This window comes from Macaca mulatta, chromosome 7, assembly GCF_049350105.2.
Source record: "Macaca mulatta isolate MMU2019108-1 chromosome 7, T2T-MMU8v2.0, whole genome shotgun sequence".
Taxonomy (NCBI): domain Eukaryota; kingdom Metazoa; phylum Chordata; class Mammalia; order Primates; family Cercopithecidae; genus Macaca; species Macaca mulatta.
The window spans coordinates 11,418,135-11,434,005 of NC_133412.1; the positions used below are offsets into that span (position 1 = coordinate 11,418,135).

The 15,871-nt window shown below is 43.8% G+C and overlaps 2 protein-coding genes across 16 annotated transcripts in view; one reads left to right on the forward strand and one right to left on the reverse strand.

Moving 5' to 3' along the window:
* Positions 1-2,833: 2,833 nt before the first annotated feature.
* Positions 2,834-8,376, forward strand: EMC4 (ER membrane protein complex subunit 4). 3 transcript variants are annotated; one of them, XM_028850210.2, is made up of 5 exons: positions 2,834-3,018; positions 3,351-3,473; positions 5,491-5,644; positions 6,221-6,381; positions 7,511-8,376. In XM_028850210.2, the coding sequence occupies exons 3-5, from the start codon at positions 5,533-5,535 to the stop codon at positions 7,544-7,546; spliced, it is 309 nt and encodes a 102-aa protein (XP_028706043.1). In that variant the 5' UTR covers positions 2,834-3,018; positions 3,351-3,473; positions 5,491-5,532; the 3' UTR covers positions 7,547-8,376.
* A 2,910-nt stretch (positions 8,377-11,286) lies between these two features.
* SLC12A6 (solute carrier family 12 member 6) overlaps positions 11,287-15,871 on the reverse strand; it is a 103,268-nt gene continuing 98,683 nt past the window's right edge. For all 13 annotated transcript variants that reach the window (XM_015141798.3, XM_015141797.3, XM_077939071.1 and 10 more), the window contains 5 exons: positions 15,438-15,569; positions 14,733-14,840; positions 14,026-14,210; positions 13,199-13,332; positions 11,287-11,996 (listed from right to left, as the gene is read on the reverse strand). In XM_015141798.3, the coding sequence (XP_014997284.1) occupies positions 11,905-11,996; positions 13,199-13,332; positions 14,026-14,210; positions 14,733-14,840; positions 15,438-15,569 (651 nt within the window). In that variant the 3' untranslated portion in view covers positions 11,287-11,904. The remainder of the gene's footprint in view (positions 11,997-13,198; positions 13,333-14,025; positions 14,211-14,732; positions 14,841-15,437; positions 15,570-15,871) is intronic.

The window sequence follows — 15,871 nt, forward strand, 5'->3', positions numbered from 1 at the left end:
CAAAATGCAACGTGGTAAGTGCTATTATGCAGAATATAATGCAACAAAGAGGAATGCCCAGTAGGGTCAGAAGCTTAAGATGAATATAAGGTTCATCAGAGAGAACATGGTAAAGACAAAAAGCAGAAAGGAGCAAAAAATCTATAGTTAGGTCTTCCTACAATCAGATAGATACACATTTTACGATGGGCTGAAGAGGCAAAAGACTTCCATTTCTGCCTTGTTTAAGCAGTCTGCTATGAACACGTTTTCAAAATCAGAAAACAAAGTGGAGGTGGCAATCTTCAGCCTCTCTACATCACTATCATCTTCAAGAGTCCCAACTGTTTAGTTGGCCAAGGAAGCCTTTTTCTTTTCTTTTCTTTTCTTTTCTTTTTTTTTTTTTTTTGAGATGGGAGTCTCGCTCTGTCGCCCAGGCTGGAGTGCACTGGCCGGATCTCAGCTCACTGCAAGCTCTGCCTCCCGGGTTCACGCCATTCTCCTGCCTCAGCCTCCCGAGTAGCTGGGGTTACAGGCGCCCACCACCACGCCCGGCTAATTTTTTGTATTTTGAGTAGAGACGGGGTTTCCCTGCGTTAGCCAGGATGGTCTCGATCCCGTAACCTTGTGATCTGCCCGCCTTGGCCTCCCAAAGTGCTGGGATTGCAGACGTGAGCCACTGCGCCCGGCCAAGGAAGCCTTTTTCAACTTTACCTCCCACAGCATCTCCTTCCCCCCAACTCCAGCCATATCAAATAACTTGGAGTCAAAGAAATACAAATTAAAAAATAATGTAGTACCAATTCAAACTATTAAAAAAATTTTACACTGTGAAATGTAAATGGTGCCATTTATCCTAGTGGGCATTTTAATTCTTTTTGTTGTTTGCAGAGACAAGGTCTCACTATGTTGCCCAGGCTGGTCTTGAACTCCTGAGCTAAAGCAATCCTCCTGCCTCAGCCTCCCAAAGTTCTGCGATGACAGGTGTGAGCCACCATGCCTGGCTCCTAGTGGGCATTTAAAATGAAAATTCTTTAAAAACATGCATACTCTTTGATCCAGCAATTCCAATTTCACTTCTAGGACTCTAACTTTAGGAAATAAAACATACAGATATGTTCACAGCAACACTGGTTATAAAAGGAAGAAAAACAGGAAACAAATGTCCAATAATAGGCTAAATTATGAAAAAGGTATACAATTCAATACAAAACCCAATCACTTGAAAGAATGACATACATTATTTAATGACATGTCATTAAAAACACATCAGTGGTGTGATTTGGCAATGATGTAACACATCATTAAAAACACCACATATCCTAGCACTTTGGGAGGCCCAGGCAGGCAGATCACCTGAGGTCGGGAGTTCGAGAACAGCCTGACCAACATGGAGAAACCCCGTCTCTATTAAAAATACAAAATTAGCTGGGCGTGGTGGCGCATGCCTGTAATCCCTGCTACTTGGGAGGCTGAGGCAGGAGAATCGCTTGAACCCTGGAGGCGGAGGTTCCAGTGAGCTGAGATCGTGCCATTGCACTCCAGCCTGGGCAACCAAGAGCAAAACTCCGTCTCAAACAAACGAACCAACCAAACACCACATATGTGGTGGGCACTAATCTCACAAGCCTTGAAAATTGGCAGATTATCCAACTTTTACATGAAGAGGCTGAAACACAATTGATTTAACTTGCCCAAGGTCATACAATTTTTAAGTGGTGAAACCAGGATTCAAAAGGAGGCCATCTGCTGGGTGCAGTGGCTCATTCATGCCTGTAATCTCGACATTTTGGGAGGCCAAGGCAGGAGAGTCACTTGAACCCAAGAGTTTGAGAGCAGCCTGGGCAACATAGCTAAACTGTCTCAAAAAAACAAAAACAAACAAACAAAAAAACTGGGCGTGGTGGCGCGCCCTGTGGTCCTAGCTCCTCGGAACGCTCAGGTGGGAAGATCGTTTGAGCCCGGGAAGTCGAGGCTGCAGTGAGCCGTGATAGCGCCACGGCACTACAGCCTCAGCAACGGAGTAAAACCCTGTCTCAAAAAAAAACAAAGCCAAAACAAACAACAACAACAAACGCAGGCTATCTGAATACCGAGCCCATGTCCCTTTCCATGCCCACAATGTCGCCTTGCCTTTGTGCAGAATGTGGTTAAAACTGTTTACCTCGCAAGGTTACTGTGCAAGTGAAATAAAAGAAACACCGAGCTCCTGGGACACAGTGGACATTCAATACTCAGAAACTACTAAGGAACTCGCTCAAGGTCAAGCTAGGATTTAAATCCAGGATTTGAATCTTTTGTTCCAGGGAGCGCGTAGGAGGTTAAGAAGCTTTTCTTGGCTTCAATTCTTTTTTTCTTTCTTTCTTTTTTTTTTTTTTTTGAGACGGAGTCTCACTCTGTAACCCAGGCTGGCGTACAGTGGTGTGATCTCGGCTCATTGCAACCTCCGCCTCCCGGGTTCAAGCGATTCTCCTGCCTCAGCCCCCTAAGGAGCTGGGATTACAGGCGCCGCCACCACGCCCGGCTAATTTTTTTTGTATTTTTAGTAGAGACGGGGTTTCACCATGTTAGCCAGGCTGGTGTCGAACTCCTGACCTCAGGTGATCCGCCCACCAATTCTTAATGCTGAGTCAGTAGGGACGTTCCTTCAGCCCCATGAAGTGCACCTCAGAGGTCAGGGAACATATAACAAGCACATTCAAAAAGGGAGCGCGCGGAAGTGGCTTTAGGAAGCACCAAGTCTTGCCTGCTTTTTTTCCCTCCCTGATTTTCTAAATCCAAACCGGGACTCTTCAACCCGCAACGCCGCCAATTTCCAGGGCGGAAATGACGTCTGTATTAACGCGCCGGAAGTGTATTTGCAGAGTGCGACAAAGCGGGGAACGCCGGTGGGCCTGTTGCGGAGTACGCTTTGGAGTGAGAAGCTTCGCGGCTGTAGCACGCAGCTGTTGCCATGACGGCCCAGGGGGGTCTGGTGGCTAACCGAGGCCGGCGCTTCAAGTGGGCCATTGAGCTAAGCGGGCCTGGAGGAGGCAGCCGGTGAGGCACCTGGGCAAGCTGTACATCCCTGTTCGTCCCAGAACTGCACCAGAGTAATGAGACCTGAGCCCTCAGGCATAACTTTGAAAAAGATGGGTGGCACACAGACATCACCTGGGGACGTAGCGGCTTTCCTGCTGTGAAGGTTTCTGTGCTCAAAGAATGCTTACATCAGTCCTGATAAGTCAAGGGACTGAGGAACACACGAGGGGGCTTGGTCTAATCTGAGTAGGTGCATCTGAAGATCTTTATTGCTATGATTGGTAGATCAGGAAATGTGGGATAAGAAGTGTCGGAGTTTGCAGCTTTAATTTCTTGGTTTGGTTTTTTAGGGGTCGAAGTGACCGGGGCAGTGGCCAGGGAGACTCTCTCTACCCAGTCGGTTACTTGGACAAGCAAGTGCCTGATACCAGCGTGCAAGAGACAGATCGGATCCTGGTGGAGAAGGTACAGAGGTATAGATGTTACCGCAGTCCTTGGGCCAGTCCTGACTTATTCACCCATCCTCTTCTCCCAGGTGGAATTAACGTAGATAGCTCTTATCCTGAATATTTGGAAACTAAACTGCTTGAAACTGGTATTTCGGTATTTTATATATCACCTACAAAAGTGCTTAACAGTTTGAAAAATAAAAGATGTTTGGAACATAAGGTGTAAGAAAGTAGGTTGAAAACTATCTTTTGGTGGCAACATCTTCCAGTTGAAGTGATCTTTTTCTATTCTAGTTCCCTTACACCACACATCCAACTGTCAGGATGTTGTTGACTTTCCTTACTACTTTTTGCTGTGTTCACCTCTCATCCCGATCCAAGCCACCATCCTTCATCTAGATTTCTGCAGTTGCCTGGCTAATTTTTGTATTTTTAGTTACAGACAGGGTATCACCATGTTTGCCAGGCTGGTCTTGAACTCCTGACCTCAGGTGATCCATCCGCCTGGGCCTCCCAAAGTGCTGGGATTACAAGCATGAGCCACCATGCTCTGCCCGGGGCTATTTATATTTCTTTCTAATTTCTGCTGTCATTTTGTTACATTTTTTCTAGGAAGTTACCGATTTCCTAAAATTTCAAATGTATTGACATAAAGTTGTTCATAATAATGATCACTTCCATATATGCAAGATCTGTGATGTTCGTTTTTTCATTCCTGATGTTGAATATTTGTCTCCTCTCCTTTTCGGCTTACCAGTATTGATTTTTTAAAAGTTATTTTCATTTATTTTTACAGGTCACTGTACCCATCACCAGTATTGATTTTATTAATCTTTTCAAAAATTCTTGGGTTTTTTCTAGTTTCTTGAAATGGATGCTTACTTTATTTTTAGACTGCCATTACTTCTTTTCTTTTGAGACAGTCTTGCTGTTGTCACCCAGGCTGGAATGCAATAGCATGACCTTGACTCACTGCAACTTCTGACTCCCGGGTTCAAGCAATTCTCCTACCTCAGCCTCCCGAGTAGCTGGGATTACAGGCACCTGCCACCACGCTTGGCTAAATTTTTTTGTATTTTTAGTAGAGATGGGGTTTCACCACGTTGGCCAGGTTGGTCTGAAACTCCTGACCTCAGGTAATCCACCCACCTCGGCCTCCCAAAGTGCTGGGATTACAGGCGTGAGGCACCACGCCCAGCCAGATTGCCATTACTTTTAATGGCAAAAACCGCAATTACTTTTGCAGCAACCCAATAGTATTTAAGGTTATAAATTTCTCAGAGCTGTAGCTGTGTCCCACAAGTTTTAAAATGTGGTACTTTTGCTATCATACAATTCTGTTTTCCATTATAATTTCTTCATGTATCATTGTTAATTCCCAAACATGAGATTTTCTAATTATAAAATTATTTCTAGTTTAATATCGTAGTCAAAGAATATGTTTGTACAATTTGCATTCTTTGAGATTGACATTTTCTTCATAGCTCAGCGAGTGGTCAGGTTTTGTAAATATCTTATGCTTGAAAAGAGTGTGAACTCTGTAATTGTTGACTGCAGCATTACATGTCAGTTGGGTTTTGTTAATGTCATTCAAATCTTCTATGTCTTGATTTACCTGCTAATTCTATTATTTTTTTCTGGAACTAAATTAGTTCAATGGTTCCATTAGTTATTGACTGTGGTGTGCTAATCTCCCATTATGTGGATTTATCTATTTCTTCAGTTGTAGATAGGACATTGATAGATACAGAAGTACTAGGACAAAAGCAGGGAGATCTTTTTTCCAAAATCAGGAGAAAAAATGACATCTGGAAAACCTATAGGGAAAGGTACAACGGATGATGATGGTACTTTTATCTTTAGTAGAAGAGAGAGCCCTCCTGTGGCAACATGGAGAAGGGAAGAGGTCATAGAATTGAGGAGTCAGCTCAGTTAGAAGCAGAGAATTGGGAATTCTGTTCATGTGATTTAGCATCAGTGATATGGCAAATGTGGGACTAAGGGTGGTGATCAGAGGGTTAAAATTGTGTGTTTGTTTTAGCGCTGCTGGGACATCGCCTTGGGTCCCCTCAAACAGATTCCCATGAACCTCTTCATCATGTACATGGCAGGCAATACTATCTCCATCTTCCCTACTATGATGGTGTGTATGATGGCCTGGCGACCCATTCAGGCACTTATGGCCATTTCAGCCAGTAAGTATTCTTGAAACAATAACCCTTCCATAAGTTTGAAGAATTAAAGGCAGGCTGGGCATGGTGGCTCACGCCTGTAGTCCCAGCACTTTGGGAGGCCAAGGTGGGTGGATCATCTGACGTCAGGAGTTCAAGACCAACCTGGCCAACATGATGAAACCTTGTCTGTACTAAAACTGCAAAAATTAGCTGGGCGTGGTGGCACACGCCTGTAATCCCAGCTGCTCGGGAGGCTGAGACAGGAGAATCACTTGAACCTGGGAGGCGGAGGGTGCAGTGAGCTGAGATCACACCACTGCACTCCAGCCTGGGCGACAGAACAAGACTCCATCTCAAAAGAAAGAAAGAAAGGCATATTCTTAGGGACAGTTTTTGGCTAACGAGTATGTAGGGGAGTGGGGTAATGGTGGTGGCATGGAGGGGAATGTAGTGCTTACCATGGTTTTCTCTTTGCCTTTAATGGTCCTATTTGCTGTCTTACTATGGGTCTGTCTATATGAATTTAATATATGGTTGGCTTGATTCATATTGGGGGAAAGAGTTCTTTTTGTTTGACAACTTCTGTTACCCCAACAGCTTTCAAGATGTTAGAAAGTTCAAGCCAGAAGTTTCTTCAGGGTTTGGTCTATCTCATTGGGAACCTGATGGGTTTGGCGTTGGCTGTTTACAAGTGCCAGTCCATGGGACTGTTACCTACACATGCATCGGATTGGTTGGCCTTCATTGAGCCCCCTGAGGTAAGGCAAAAGAAAAGCTGAATTTTGGGTAGTTGTAGTGGACAGCGAATAGCTGACCTACTTGATGGTAGGGAATTAGAATTGGTATTAGAGTTTTTTTTTTTTTTTTTTGGCCGGGGGGGGGGGTGGGGCGGAGTCTTGCTCTGTCACCCAGGCTGGAGTGCAGTGGCATGATCTCAGCAACCTCCGCCTCCTGGGTTCAAGCAATTCTCCTGCCTCAGCCTTCCAAGTGGCTGGGATTATAGGCGCCCGCCACCACGCCCAGCTAATTTTTATGTATCTTTTAGTAGAGACGGGGTTTCACCATGTTGGCCAGGCTGGTTTTGAACTCCTGACCTCAAGTGATTTGCCTGCCTCGGCCTCCCAAAGCGCTAGGATTACGGGCGTGAGCCACTGTGCCTGGCCTAGGGTTTCTTAAAAAATAAGAGCCATTAGGAGTTTTTAAGTTGTTATTTTTATTTTTTTGAGAGGGAGTCTCACTCTGTTGCCCAGGCTGGAGTACAGTGGCGCCATCTTGGCTCACTGCAACCTCCGCCCCCTGGGTTCAAGCAATTCTCCTGCCTCAGCCTCCCTAGTAGCTGGAATTACAGGTGTCTGCCACTGTACCCGGCTAATTTTTGTATTTTTAGTAGAGATGGGGTTTCACCATGTTGGCCAGGCTGGTGGTGTGCTCCTGACCTCAGGTGATCCACCCACCTCGGCTTCCCAAAGTGCTGGGATTACAGGTGTGAGCCACCACGCCTGGCCAAGTTGTATTTTTGAAACAAGGTCCTGCTCTGTCAGCCAGGCTGGAGTGCAGTCGTGTGATCATGGCTCACTGCAGCCTTGACCTCCGGGCTCAAGCACTCAGCTTCTCAAGTAGCTGGGACCCAGGTTGCACCCCCGTGGCTCGCTAATTTTTGTATTTTTTGTAGCGACAGGGTTTCACCATGTTGCCCAGGCTGGTCTTGAACTCCTGGGCTCAAGCGATCTGCCTGCCTTGGCCTTCCAAAGTGTTTAGCTAAGATTAGCTACTTCGCCTGGCCTGGAAGTTCTTTTTTAAGGATAGGCAAAATAGAGCTGTGGTTAAAGTATTAAGTAATTGATTCATTTTAACACTCATTTGCCTATTTATTCTTTCTTCTTTCAGAGAATGGAGTTCAGTGGTGGAGGACTGCTTTTGTGAACATGAGAAAGCAGCGCCTGGTCCCTATGTATTTGGGTCTTATTTACATCGTTCTTTAAGCCCTCAGCATACTCTTTTTTTTTTTTTTTTTTTTTTTGAGGCGGAGTCTCGTTCTGTGGCCCAGGCTGGAGTGCAGTGGCCGGATCTCAGCTCACTGCAAGCTCCGCCTCCTGGGTTTACGCCATTCTCCTGCCTCAGCCTCCCGAGTAGCTGGGACTACAGGTGCCCGCCACCTCACCCGGCTAGTTTTTGTATTTTTAGTAGAGACGGGGTTTCACCGTGTTAGCCAGGATGGTCTCGATCTCCTGACCTCGTGATCCGCCCGTCTCGGCCTCCCAAAGTGCTGGGATTACAGGCTTGAGCCACCGCGCCCGGCTGCATACTCTTAAAGTAATCACTTATGTTAAAAAGAACCAAAAGGCTCTTTTCTTCATGGTGGGGTGACAGGTCCTACAAGGACAATGTGCATATTACTACAAACACAAAGAAACTATACCACAACCCATGACTGAAAATAATGTAGAAAACTTTATTTATGTTTCCAGTACAGAGCAAAACAAATAAAATCGTAACTATGTAAACGAGAATAATTGCTGCTAAATCAAAACTGTCGCAGCATCTCCTTTCAATAAATTAAATGGTTGAGAACAATGTGTAAAAAAAAGTTGCACAAGTTCCCTTAAATCTATTTTCCTTAATATTTCACTTCTATTTAAAACAAGCTGGGACATAAAAATTCTGTTGGAGACACTTGGGGAAGATGTGAGCAACTAATGCTGGATTCAGCTTATACATGATGAAAAATAAACCAGACAAAAGGAGCACATAAATATGCATACAGTGTAACTGTTATTTTAATACCCACAATAAGGGATTTTTGTTAGCATGTTTGGGGGAATGAGGATTGGTGGGATTCTTGGGGCCACAGGAATCTGAGGCAATGGAAGATACATAGAGTGATCTTCCCCCTGCCGAGAGGAAACTGGCACCTGTCAAGCAGATGCTGTCAGTTCAAACTTCAGCTTTTAAGATAGCTATTCAAGGCAGAAGGTCAGCAGGAGGATGTGTATTTCTAATCTGCCCTGGTAAAGTCATAGGTAAGACTCAAAAGCAGGATCTTACTCAAAAGGCAGGTATTTCCTGCCTTCTGTCTTGAAACAGCCCCTTCCCCTAAGGTGCATTCTCTCAAGTCTTCAGTATTGCTTTATTTGCAGTGATTTTTAAAAGAGAGACTTTGGAGACAACATAAGCAACACATATAGACATGAAGTGCTCTAGACAGAGATGAATATAAATCTGGCCTGATAACCAGTTTTCCGTGTAACAGTGATTTTGTGTTTCAGGGGCTGAAGTAGTGGTTATATTAATAGCCACTAATTCCCTTATCCCTTTAAAAGATTTTTACAGTTCTCCAGCCACAAACAGCACTTCTAAAACCAACTTTATTTTCTGCCCATAATTTGTTCTACATGGAAAAAAAAAATTACTTTGGCCAGGGGCGTGTGTAAATGTGGCAGAATTCCTAGGTAGGCTGACCTTTACAGTATGGGCCTTTAAGATACAGGATCCTGGTCAGGCGCGGTGGCTCACGCCTATAATCCCAGCACTTTGGGAGGCCAAGGCAGGCAGATCACCTGAGGTTGGGAGTTCGAGACCAGCCTGACCAACATGGAGAAACCCCATCTCTACTGAAAATACAAAATTAGCCGGGCGTGGTAGCACATGCCTGTAATCCCAACTACTCAGGAGGCTGAGGCAGGAGAATCGATTGAACCCAGGAGGCAGAGGTTACGGTGAGCCAAGATTGTGCCATTGCACTCAGCCTGGGCAACAAGAGCAAAAGTCCGTCTCGGGAGGGGAGGGAATAAAAAAAAGGTACTGGATCCTGCAGGACATGACTCACTACTGTTAACTAAGCAATGGAGTGTTGCAGTGGGAGTTGTAAACAATGCTTCTACCATCTGTGGAAGGAACAGAAAAAACGACGTAAGATTCTATCTGCTTTGCCATCCTGAGTGGGCCTGGAGGTTGAAGAAAGCAGGAGCAAATCAAAATTACTCAATTTTTTTTTTTTTTTTTTTGAGACCAAGTCTTGCTCTGTTGCCCAGGCTGGAGTGCAGTGGCGTGATCTTGGCTCACTGCAAGCTCCACCTCCCGGGTTCATGCCATTCTCCTGCCTCAGCCTCTCGAGTAGTTGGGACTACAGGTGCCCGCCACCATGCCCGGCTAATTTTTTTGTATTTTTAGTAGAGACGGGGTTTCACCGTGTTAGCCAGGATAGTCTCGATCTCCTGACCTCGTGATCCACCCGCCTCAGCCTCCCAAAGTTGCTGGGATTACAGGCGTGAGCCACCGCGCCCAGCCCAAAATTACTCAATTTCTTAAGCTATACTGAAGGGTTTTCTCTGTCCTCACAGGTCAAATGAATAATTTCTGACACCTAGATCAGCTTGCTCCATGTCCTATTGAGTAATCAAAGAACAGTGGCACTATTTGTGACTAATAAATTGAAATTCAAAAACAGCCATGAATACAGGCAAGAAAAGTTTCTCTAAATACCTATTCGGTAAAAGAAATGAAGATTTCACATATTTGAAAGTACTGCTCAGCCAACCACATGAGTAGTTTCCCTATGCTTGTAAGCCAGATGTTGTTTGATCAGTAAATTAGTAAATAAAAAGCTAAGCTTACACAAGTATTTCCTTGGCACACTGAACTTTCTTTTTTCTTTTTCAGACATATCAATCACTCTGTTACCCAGGCTGGCGTGCAATGGTGCAATCCTGACTCACTGCAACCTCCGCCTCCTGGGTTCAAACGATTCTCCTGCCTTAGCCTTCCGTGTTGCTGGGATCACAGGCATGCGCCACCATGCCCGGCTGATTTTTGTATTTTTCGTAGAGACAGGTTTTCACCATATTGGCCAGGCTGGTCTCGAACTCCTGACCTCAAGTGATTCACCTGCCTCGGCCTCCCAAAGTGCTGGGATTACAGGTGTGAGCCATGGCACCTGGCCTGAAGTTTCTGAAAACAAATAGAAGGCTTGGCTTGGTTAATCTTAGTTCAGAGCCAAGTTCATGTAGTCAGAATGAAAAATAAAATTGAAAGAAAAAGGGGAAAATGCTTATACTTGGCATTAAGGTGAATGCCTCAAGTCTTAACTACAGCTTTGTAGATGAGGCAAAAGATTTCTTAGTGGTAAAATTTCTTCAACAGGTCAATGCCAATGTGTATGCCATTTTAGCACAGTAGGTAAGGAGAGTAGCCGCTCAGTAACGTTGGCACCAAGGAAAGAGTATGGCTCTAGAACTTCCAATTCCACTGCTAGATATGCCCTTTAAAAGATGGCCCAGTGCTTTCAGGGAAGGATGTTTAGCCAGTTTTCCTAGTACTTGTTCCTTAAGATTTTTTGACCTGTGCTTAATAAGAGGGCATAAAAAAAGGCGCGGGGGTGGATGCAGTGGGGAGAAGAACCTATTGGTTAATGTGCACCATGACCTGCATTTCTTAGATAACAGCTTGTATGTTTTGTCCACGTTGCATAGAGAATCACAGACTATTTCAGTAAATGTTAATAGCTTCCTTTTGGAGTTCTCTTAGTTTGGCCATTTGAAAAGAACCTGAAAGAAATAATTTTTACCTTACCAAAAACAATTTCCATGGTAACATTGCCTGTGTTACAATGACAGAATGGGTTTTGAGTTAAGAGAAATAGTTGAAGTATACACTGACACAGTATGGATACTTAAATCTGGTATTTTGGGGGAATGTTTTCGAAGAAGTAGAGGCTACAGCCATGTTTCAAGTTGGTATCCTAATATAAAGTTAGAGCAGTGGGTATACTAAAGAAATATAGCTAAAAAATGTTTGCATCTTGGCTTGCCAAGGATAATAGGTCTAAATATACTTGACCATAAATTCTTTAGTAAGGTGAAGCTGTCTCTAGTTGTTATCCCCACGGTGTCATCACTGGACCACGACTTCTGAGATTCATCTTTAATGCTGAATATTTACTTGACTTGCTTTTTTTTCTTCAGTTGAATTTCTGGTATCCCTTTTACCAATTCATTTATTGGCTCAGCTTGTTAATTCTAATTTGCCTTTGATTGCTCAGACGTGGCTCATAAGACTTGAACATTGTTCTGAGTTGAGGGAATATTTGCTTTTTCTGTAAGGACTGCAGATCAGATGGGAGCTCTTTTACACAGGTACTTGAGGCTCAGCTCATCAAGAGTTCAGTATGATGTGTACAGAACATAGGCTTCTAGTTGAGTAGGAGTGGTAGTAATGAGCTGGCACTTCCATGGAGGATGTAGGCCTTTTAAGAAAACAGGCCAAGCACAGTCATTCAGAGTAGGTTATGAATAAATGGTGATCACTTCACTGCCACCACCCCGGACAAGTAGGACTCGCTCTAGTCCCTCGGTAAGCACCTCTAGGAACTCCATGTCTTCAAAACTTGTCAAGGAGACAGGCAAAAGAAGAGCACAAACTTACAATCTGGCATCATCATAATCTGAGGTTATCTGATCATAGAGCTACAAAATTAGCTGCTTAATTATTATATATTCAGAAAAGTCTGAACTTTGAATTTAACCCTGTGCAGAAGTAACCAGGGATCCAGTCCTTTTGCATATATAATACAAGACTCCCATTTGTGTTAACTTTAAAAATGGGAAAACCTACAAGTGTTATTCTAAGTAAGATAAAAATGATGAAAGAAGAAAAAAAGCCACAATAGGGCAGCTAACAAGGTTCCTACAGAGAACCCAAGTAATTTCTAAGTGAAGCTGCTCAAGTCAGATTTTTCTGCCAGTTCGATTTGTCTTTTTCTTTTTAAACCTTTTTTTCTTTTTTTTTTTTTGAGACAGAATTTCCTCTGTTGCCCAGGCTGGAGTGCAATGGTGCGATCTTGGCTCACTGCAACCTTCGCCTCCTGGTTCAAGTGATTCTCCTGCCTCAGCCTCCCAAGTGGCCGGGATTACAGGCACCCGCTACCACACGCAGCTAACTTTTGTATTTTTAGTAGAGACAGGGTTTCACCATGTTGGCCAGCTTGGTCTTGAACTCCTGACCTCAGGTGATCCACCCGCCTCAGCCTCCCAAAGTGCTGGGACTACAGGCGTGAGCCACCACACCCGGCCTAAACCTCTTTTTCTTAATGGCACTGGTGGGAATAAACTAATTTATGTGTCAGTGCTGAAGGGTTTCCCTTATCCCCGGAGTCCTGCGATGAAGGTATGAGGAAGAATACCTATCTCTTTTCCCTCAGTTAAAGGAGGTTCTATCTCAGCTTCTCCCCTAACTCTATCCAAAAGAAAAAGGCTTTGCAAAGCAGGTAGAACCTAAAAAGGAGAAAGGATGTGGGTACGCTGTCTGTAGGATTGTCAGGAAGGGTTTTATACACTGAATATTCGATGTCATGTTGCAAATACACCACCTGAAACGTCTTTTAGAACTGAATTATATTTGCCCCAACTCCCCTAAAAGAGATTCGTCTTACAACTTTGTAAAAATCTTTGCCTAAGACTTTTAAGTCTTCCTTCCTTAAAGAGGGAAAGTGGGGCATAGACAATGACTTTTATTGTTACCTAGTTAGAAAGAGGATAAGGAGATCTTCCCTACTGGAAGCACCACTCTTGGAAAGGATACAGTTTTCATCACCCTCAGGGTTTCGGGGTGGCCCTGGCATATTCAATAAAACCAGCTTTGCTTCATGGGACTTGTTAACTATAACCTCGTTGAGTTTCACTGCTGTATGCATCCGCCTCACATTGGACTGGTCCCTGAGTGGGAAGAAATAAAGGTTGTTAAGGTAAAAAGAAAACTAACTAAATAGTCAACGTTAAAAACTTGAGATCCAGAGCTTTTTCACTCGACTATGGGTCATCTGATAAAATGATTTCTTTTTTCTTTTTTTGAGAGGGAGTTTAGCTCATGTCACTCAGGCTGGAGTGCAATGGCGTAATCTCGGCTCACTGCAACCTCTGCCTCCCAGGTTCAAGCAATTTTCCTGCCTCAGCCTCCTGAGTAACTGGGATGACAGGCGCCCATCACCATGCCCGGCTAATTTTTTTTGTATTTTTAGTAGAGACAGGGTTTCACCATGCTGGACAGGCTGGTCTCGAACTCCTGACCTCAGGTAATCCACCTGCCTCTGCCTCCCAAAGTGCTGGGATTACAGGCCTGAGCCACTGCGCCTGGCCTAAAATGATTTCTTTATGATACTAATGTCTGGGTTTTCTCATTCTCTGTTTGCTTATTTTATAGTAAGAACACAGTATGGAGGTGAACTATGGATAGAAGGGATGGTTAGCTTGTGTACCGTATTCACTGGGAGCCAGTATGAATAGGCAAACAATAATGAGGTGGTTAGATTCAGGGTTAAATGAACAGACTCCATCCTGTGTGTCCAGGCAGTCACATTTGTGCCACTGGTTAGGTTATTTTGTGATAAACTTGGGAGTGGGAAAACTTACGGACGCATGTTAAGCAGGTCCTGGAATCCTTCCATTGACTTGGCTTTTTGTCCCCGGGATGCCATGTACTTATCTTTTGTCCAAGTCATGTGCACCTTCTCCTGATAGGTTTCTGTCTCTTCATCCTCATCAGAGCCAATGCTGGTCAATCGTAGCATTGAGTTTCGGTCTTTCACCAACTGTGCCTGAGGAAGAAGGTCCACCACAAGTTATTCTACCAAATTTTCTCTCATGCTTCATCTTTGGTTATTTTGAAGTAATAATGGGTTATAGTGGAATAACTGACAGTGAGAAGGAAAGAATTTGTCATCTTGTGAAAACAATATAGTATCATCCCTTTATTTTTATTTTTATTTTTTTGGGGGGTTTGAGATGGAGTCTTGCTCTGTCACCCAGGCTGGAGGCAGTGGCGCGATCTTGGCTCACTGCAACCTCCGCCTCCCGGGTTTAAGCAATTCTCTGCCTCAGCTTCCTGAATAGCTGGGATTACAGGCACGTGCCACCATGCCCGGCTAATTTTTGTACTTTAGTAGAGACGGGGTTTCACCATCTTGGCTGGTTGTGAACTCCTGACCTCTTGATCTACCCGCCTCAGCCTCCCAAAGTGCTGGGATTACAGGCGTGAGTCACCGTGCCCAGCCCAGTATCATCCCTTTCAGTGACAGACTTCAGAGAGCCCGGATTGGATTGATGCAGTAAGGTCTCACCTCTCTGTCCCGCTCTGTTTTGGAGAGCCGCATGTGCCGGAGCATCTGGGACCTCTGCTCCATCATTAAAGTGCGCTCATAAGTATATGCTGATATATCACTGTCATGCTGCCACAGACATCACACAAAGGGGGCCAAAAGCACAAAGGAGAAAGAAGGATGAACCATACATTTTTATTTCCAGTCACTAAATTAAACCAGGGAAAGTATGACAATATTAACCTATGTTTCACCCCTATTTTGTTTAGTCATTGAGCTACATAAATGTTTTTGTGATTGTAGATAAAATCCAGAGGCCCTGAGAGTCTTTTCCATAATCTAACCAAGACATGTGTTGCCTTGAAACACAAAATACAAACTCTAGTCTCTTTTTAATACTGTTAGATTTTTTTTTAAGCCATGTGTGATTTTAAGCTGACTTTATGAATTAAAATTTCATAAAACTATATTAAGCAGATGAGAATCTGGCAGAAATATAAGGGCTGTGTGATAAACAAGAAAGCAAAACCAAAAAGTAACATCAAACATGCATCACATATACATTCTACTTAGGGCAACAAATTAGGGTTTTTTTTTTTGTTTTTGGCACTAGGGGATTAATCCATATTTAGAGCTGAAAAATTTCCCAAACCAGAAAAGATTCAAGGACGACAGGGAGAGGAATGGGGGAATGAACCTCTTGTATCTCAAACTCAGCTTTCTCACCATCTCCACCACTTCTACCTCCGCCTCAATGCGCAAGTGATACAGGAAGGTGGCTAGGTCCTTCTTCATTTGGATACTGTTGTCTTCTAATTGGGCTACTGTGAAGATCCGTATGCTGCACTTTCGCCACACCTGAGAGAGTGACATACACATGTGGAAAATTAGAAAGACATAAGACATTGTGGTCTAGAAGAATCTTGCTATATGTAATATGAGGCTATTTGTTCCTAGCTTCCTACTTGCCATGTTATTGTATTAGGGCAAAAGATTGACTAAACACCACATTTAATACAGTTTTAAGGAGTCCTTAATTTCATAACAAGAAAACACTGGCAAAAGAAAAGATGGCTCACGATATGTTAAGAGGGTGCTTTATTCAGATAGTACATCAATGACAACATGCAGACTATATATTTACTATTTTAAATTTCATT

Bases quoted from the DNA above. Each gene is read 5' to 3' on its own strand.
- EMC4 (XM_015141777.3), top strand. From the start codon at position 2,933: ATGACGGCCCAGGGGGGTCTGGTGGCTAACCGAGGCCGGCGCTTCAAG. The intron at 3,019-3,350 runs GTGAGGCACCTG...TTGGTTTTTTAG, and splicing joins GGGCCTGGAGGAGGCAGCCG to GGGTCGAAGTGACCGGGGCA. The intron at 3,466-5,490 runs GTACAGAGGTAT...TGTTTGTTTTAG, and splicing joins ATCGGATCCTGGTGGAGAAG to CGCTGCTGGGACATCGCCTT.